Genomic DNA, 6,488 nt, shown 5'->3' with positions numbered 1-6,488 from the left:
CCGAAGGTCGTTATCTAAAGTGAAGCTCAGTAACTGGAAGTCCATAACTGAAGATTTGACTGGAATTTCATATTGGAAACATCAGTGTGTTAGCGTAATAAACAAGTATTTGTCACGGTAACCGGATGTCACCTTGCTTCATATTTGACCTTGTGAATAACAACTAAGGAGGGTTGTTTGAATTAACAGTGGAAACTCCTCCGTGGTACGAGTTGTCCTGGAGGCAGTCACAATAACAATCAAAGTGGACTGTCGTCCAACAAATAGAGCAGACTGTAATCCAACGAGCGATGAGCATCGCGTCACTGTCATCAATTGGAGCAGTTTCCAATAGTGATGGGATTTGGAAAGTTCTGAATTCCTCTGAATTGTATCATTTGTAGTTTCAACAGAAAAAGTATTGGAGTACTAATACAGTAAGTAACATTATGGCTGCCGCGAATGTTTCCAGTACACTTGATCAGGCCATGGTGGTCAGCAAGGCTGAAAGTTCAGCTGGTCACGATCACTCATCCATGAAGGGTGAAATCTTGTCTAAATCACTGCCGGAAATGAAGATTGGAGATGAGAAAAAGTTAACTTCAGGGAGGAGTGTATCAAGCAAAGGAAAATCAGTCAAGAGTGAAAAGCTAATGAAAGCATTTCAAGCAGAATTCGATGTAATGGACAAAGAGGATCAGATCGAGATTCTACAGAGGGAACATGAACATGCCGTAAAGATGCAAAAGGCCAAGATGGAATTGAAGCGATTGAAGATAAAGAAACAGCTGGAGCAGAAATTATCTGAGTTAGACGAGTCAGATGAAGATGACAATCTTACAGAAACGTCTAGATCCAGCAACATCTTGTTACCACGGGAGAGCAGGGAAGAATCAGTGCAGAGATTCTTTAATTCACAGCCAGTAGATGATGTGGAAGACAAGAGCGTAAATCCCGTAGTTCCTGAAGTTGGTCAAGCAAAACCTGTGACACAGGATAGTGCCACCTCATCTGGAATGGAAAAGGTTGCAGAATCCCTTGCTCGTGTGGCAAACATGATCATACAACAAAACATGACCTCGCAGAGTATCGCTGTTTCAAGTCAGCTTCCGAAGTTGGAAGTACCAGTATTCAGTGGTGACCCCTTGCGCTATCCGCTATGGAACAATGCTTTTTCAAGTTTGGTTGACTCCAAGCCACTAGACGCTGCTATGAAACTCAACTACCTGAACAGCTACGTCACAGGAGAGCCCAGGAAGATGGTAGAGCATTATCTTCTTTTAGGCACAGATGAGGCCTATCATCGTGCAAGAGAGTCGCTGGCAAGGAGATACGGCAGTGGAAGTGTTGTAAGTTCGGCATTTTCAAGGAAGCTGAAAGCTTGGCCACGCATATCTGACAGGGATCCTGCAGGACTTCGCACATTTGCTGACTTCTTAGAGCAGGTGGTGGTGGCAAAGGCAACCGTGGGCTCCTTGGGGATTTTGGACTACCCCCAAGAGAACATAAAAATGTTGGAGAAGCTGCCCTTCTACATGGAACGGCAATGGCGGGATGAAGTTGACAGATGGCAGACCCGCAGGTATGGTGACTACCCCCCGTTCGCAACGTTTGCAGAGTTTGTAAAACGAGCGTCTGACAAGGCAAACCTACCGGAATTAACAGGTATTCAAAGAGGTGAGCCCAAGACACAGCTGTCACGATACCATGGCAAGGGAACCAATCAGCACTTGCAAGGAGGAAGAACTCTTGCAACAAATGCATCTCCTAAGTCACATGGAGTGTATTCATTGTGTCCATGCTGTCGTGGTCCTCATCACTTAGACGACTGTAGTGAATCCAAGAAGAGATCTCATCATGCAAAGAAAGCCTTCTTCTTTCAGAAAAGACTGTGCATGGGATGCGGTGTAGCCGACAACCACAGGGTGAAAGAGTGCACACAGAGGCGGAGCTGCAAAGAGTGTAAGGGCAGTCATCTGACATGTCTTCATCTGTCTACAAAGACTGAGAGCCCTCAGACATCCAATTCGCAGCCATCTGAAGAAGTTTCTTCAAAGTGCACCAATGTTTGCTCATTACCAGACCAGGACGGCCGCGAACACTGCATGATAGTACCAGTTTGGGTTAGGCACAGTGATAACCCTTCCCGAGAGTATCTACAGTACGCCATCCTCGATGATCAGTCTAATGTGGGATTCGTATCGGAAGGATTGTGTGCTAAGTTGCAGCTGCAAGGCCAGGAGACAGAGCTTCAGTTAACTACCATGCACCAGAGTGCACGTGTGAAGAGCAAGAAGATGACGGGTCTACAGGTGATGGATTTCAACAGGGAGCAAGTAATCGATTTACCTGCGTGTTTCTCTAGGAAAGAAGTGCCTGCAAGTAGACATCAAATACCAAAGGCAGAGGTTCTGCGGAAGTGGCCTCATCTGGAGCCAGTAGCCAGTCAGCTGATGCCATACAACAAGTCCATCGAGGTGTCACTGCTCATCGGAAATAACTGCACGAGAGCCATCCGACCAAGAGAAGTCTTAGCTGGCGGAGATGATGACCCCTATGCAATGAGGACCATTCTTGGATGGGGAGTGGTCGGCAGAGTATGCCAAACACCAATCCAGGATGATCATGGCGCCACATGCCACAAGCTGCAAGTGAGTGAGAGTTATCCAAACTTCACCTACGACACTAGAGCAAAAGAGGTCTTCTCGCCAGACCAAGTCCTTAGGATACTGGAGCAGGATTTCCAGGCGACAAATTCGAAGGGGGCACCTCTATCTGTTGAAGAAACAAAGTTCCTGACCATCGTAGAAAATGGTATCCGGAAGAGAGATGACGGTCATCTAGAGATGCCTCTACCGCTGAAGTCGGACCAGGCCAGTTTCCCAGACAATAAGATCCTCGCCTTGAAACGATGGAAACAGTTGGCAGCGAGATTGCACAGGAACCCAAAGTTTCTCAAGGACTACAAGGCATTCATGGCCGATGTCACTCACAACTACGCGGAAAGAGTTCCAGCTAATCGTCTCGCAATCCAAGATGGAAGAGTGAACTATGTGCCCCACACAGGTGTTTACCACCCCAGACAACCGGATAAGATCAGAGTCGTGTTTGACTGTTCCGCAACATACCAAGGTGTGTCTTTGAACAGTCACCTGCTTCAAGGACCTGATCTGATGAATGGACTGCTAGGAGTCCTGTGCCGGTTCCGGAAAGAAGAAGTCGCATTCATGACAGACATAAAGAGTATGTTCCACCAATTCGTTGTCAGAGAAGAGGATAGAGATCTTCTTCGCTTCTTCTGGTATGAAGATGGTGACGAGACAAAGAAGCCGGTCGAGTACAGGATGAAGGTCCACCTCTTTGGAGCAGCAAGTTCTCCAGGATGTTGCAACTTTGGACTGAAGCGAGCAGCAGACGATGGAGAAGAGGAATTTGGATCAGCAGCAGCCACGTTCATTCGCAACGACTTCTATGTAGATGATGGACTGAGTTCTACACCTACTGCAGAAGCTGCTATCAAGTTACTGAAGGACAGCCAATCTATCTGTGCTCAGGCTGGTCTAAAACTACACAAGATTGTGTCAAATAGCCGAGATGTGCTGAAGAGTTTCCCAGCAGAACAGAGAGCTAAGAGCATTCAGGAACTTGACCTAGATGCAGATGAGCTGGCACTTGAGAGAGCTCTCGGGGTTTCATGGAACACTGAAAATGATACGTTCAAGTTCAACATCGAGGTGAAGGACAAGCCGTTCACTTGAAGGGGCGTGCTATCCACTGTCAGTTCCATCTACGATCCAAGTGGCTTCCTGAGTCCAGTGGTGCTAAAAGGAAAGAAGATCCTTCAACAGATGTGCAGACTCAACCTGGACTGGGACACTCTGATGCCCGAAGGTCTGCAGGTGGAATGGAGGAAATGGCTCGAGGAGATTCAGGAAGTACAGAAGCTCGAAATACCACGTTGTTTCAAGCCCAAGTCTTTCGGGGAGATCAAGGAGGTTGAGGTGCACCACTTTTCAGATGCAAGTGAGAGTGGCTATGGACAGTTTTCCTATCTGCGATTAATCAACCAGAGTGATAAACCACATGTCTCTTTCGTAGCTGGAAAGGCCAGGGTCGCACCTCTCAAGCAAGTCAGTATCCCTCGACTAGAACTCACGGCAGCAACAGTTTCCGCTAAGATGAGTGCATTTCTACGAAAGGAGCTCAAATACAGCAACGTGAAGGAATTCTTCTGGACGGATAGCCAGGTCGTGCTAGGCTACATCCACAATGAGGCCAGACGGTTCCACGTGTTTGTAGCCAACCGAGTGCAGATGATCAGAGATCATGCAGACCCAAATCGTTGGTTCTACGTTGAGACCAAAGACAATCCAGCTGATGACGCTTCTAGAGGGTTAAAAGCCAAACATCTCACCAATGACAGCCGGTGGTTAAACGGTCCAGAGTTCCTGTGGACGGATGGTGCCTTCCAACCCAAACAGGCAGATGTCCGTGAAATTGGTGAGGATGATCCAGAAGTGAAGAGGGCGTCTGTGCTAAAGACAGAAGGACAAAAGGTGTTCCCTGATCACCTCGAATCAAGTAGATTCAACAGTTTCTCCGATTGGCATCATGTGAAGAAAGCCGTAGCGCATGGTTTGCAATACATGAAGAGACTGAGATGCAAAGACATTGAACGCAGTATTCGTTCAAACAAGGAAAGAGGACACACAAGTGCAGTCAAATTACCTGCAGTCACCGTGCAGCAGCTAGACGCAGCAGAAAAGATCATCATCAAGGCTGTGCAGAAAGAGAACTTTCCGGAAGAGCTAGATGCACTCCAGAAACCTCAGACAGCAGACCTGAAATGTGATAGATCGAAGAATGCACAATTGAAGAAAGGTAGTGCATTGTACAGACTTGACCCCTATGTGGACGGTGACGGGGTCAACCGAGTAGGAGGACGCATCGATAGAGCCAACATCTCAAGTGAGATTAAGCATCCTATCATCTTGCCCCGCAAGAGTCATATTAGCAAGTTGCTCATACTGCACCATCATCAAAGAACACACCACATGGGTCGAGGGATTACTCATAACGAGCTGCGTCAAGCTGGATACTGGGTCACTGGAGGGTCTTCAGCAGTATCTCAGTGCATCTCTTCCTGCGTGACGTGTAGGAGACGCCGTGGTCCGATGGTGCAGCAGAAGATGGCAGAGCTCCCGGAAGACCGGGTTGAGCCCTCAGCTCCTTTCACGTACTGTGGTGTCGACTACTTCGGCCCTTTCTTGGTCAAAGAAAGACGCAGCCAAGTGAAGCGCTATGGAGTTATCTTCACCTGTATGGCTTCCCGAAGTGTCCACCTGGAGACTGCGAGCAGCTTAACTTCTAGCTCCTTCATAAATGCACTCCGACGTTTTATGAACAGGAGAGGAGCTGTTAGACAACTACGCTCCAACCAAGGTACAATGTTCGTGGGGGCTCGCAGTGAACTGAGGGAAGCTCTAGCTGAAATGGACCAGAGTGAGGTGCAAGAGTACCTACTGCAAAATGGATGCGACTGGATTCCATTCCAGATGAACGTACCACATGCTTCTCATATGGGTGGTGTATGGGAACGACAGATCCAGACAGTTCGCCGTGTCCTAGAGCCGCTGATGAAGTCTGCAGGAAGCCAGTTAGACGATGAGGCCTTTCGTACATTCATGACAGAGGCAGAGGCCATCATCAATTCCAGACCGCTGACCACATCTGGCATAAGTGACCCCGAGACACCGGAGCCGCTGACACCGCTTCATCTTTTAACCATGAAGCCGAAGGTCGCCCTACCCCCTCCAGGACAGTTCCAGCGGGAGGATATGTATGCGCGGAAGTGGTGGAGAAGGGTCCAGTATTTGACCAATCAGTTCTGGCTACGGTGGGGGAGGGAGTATCTTCAGCAACTGCAGAACCGCCGGAAGTGGGTCAGTCCAAGCAGACAACTGGCAGTTGGAGATGTGGTGATAGCGAAGGAGAACGACGATGCTCGTGGCAGGTGGCCCCTCGCGCGTGTCATCGAGGTCTACCCCAGCAAGGATGGCTTGATCAGGAAGGTGAAGGTGCTGATGGCCGACGGCTTGCTGGACAATGAGGGAAAGCGTCAACGCCCCCCTAGTGAACTGGAGAGACCTGTCCACAAGTTGGTACTGTTATTACCAGCAGAACAATAACTGGACTGTCACTAAAGAAGACCAGTTTCGAATCCCCATCAAGGAGCCTTTGAGCTATTTGACAGAATGAATATGTTGTGTTTTCAATTGCATCAGGAGAAAGCGAAAGTGCAAACATTCATTCCTGAATGTTGTATGGTGTTTAATTTTATCTACATGTAACTTTTGTGTGATACTATGTACGTAAGTTAGGATCAGGTGAATATGTTTTTTGTTAATGAAATGGTAAATGGATGGGTCCATTTAAAGGAGCCATGTCACTGCAGCAGTGTGCAGTGAGAATTTGGTGTAATTCTGTTTTATAAAATGGGTCTAGGATTG

The 6,488-nt window shown here is 47.9% G+C and overlaps 1 protein-coding gene across 1 annotated transcript; it reads left to right on the top strand.

Annotated features, from left to right (window-relative positions):
- The first annotated feature begins 428 nt into the window (after positions 1 to 428).
- LOC140242421 (uncharacterized) lies at positions 429 to 6,167 on the top strand. The gene is made up of 3 exons (XM_072322158.1): positions 429 to 1,113; positions 1,882 to 2,944; positions 5,369 to 6,167. Exons 1-3 carry the CDS (start codon positions 429 to 431, stop codon positions 6,165 to 6,167), a joined length of 2,547 nt encoding a protein of 848 aa, XP_072178259.1.
- Positions 6,168 to 6,488: the final 321 nt, after the last annotated feature.

The sequence above is a fragment of the Diadema setosum genome, chromosome 19 (assembly GCF_964275005.1).
Source record: "Diadema setosum chromosome 19, eeDiaSeto1, whole genome shotgun sequence".
In the NCBI taxonomy this organism is placed as follows: domain Eukaryota; kingdom Metazoa; phylum Echinodermata; class Echinoidea; order Diadematoida; family Diadematidae; genus Diadema; species Diadema setosum.
Note: the sequence above shows the minus strand (reverse complement) of the source record. Positions and strands in the feature narration are given on the sequence as shown.

What these genes read in the sequence shown, in the direction of transcription:
- LOC140242421 (XM_072322158.1), top strand. Translation starts at nt 429, where the DNA reads ATGGCTGCCGCGAATGTTTCCAGTACACTTGATCAGGCCATGGTGGTC. An exon ending in GTTGGAAGTACCAGTATTCA is followed by an intron (nt 1,114 to 1,881) that starts GTGGTGACCCCT and finishes TGTGCATGGGAT; the next exon opens with GCGGTGTAGCCGACAACCAC. An exon ending in CCAAAGTTTCTCAAGGACTA is followed by an intron (nt 2,945 to 5,368) that starts CAAGGCATTCAT and finishes CATAAATGCACT; the next exon opens with CCGACGTTTTATGAACAGGA.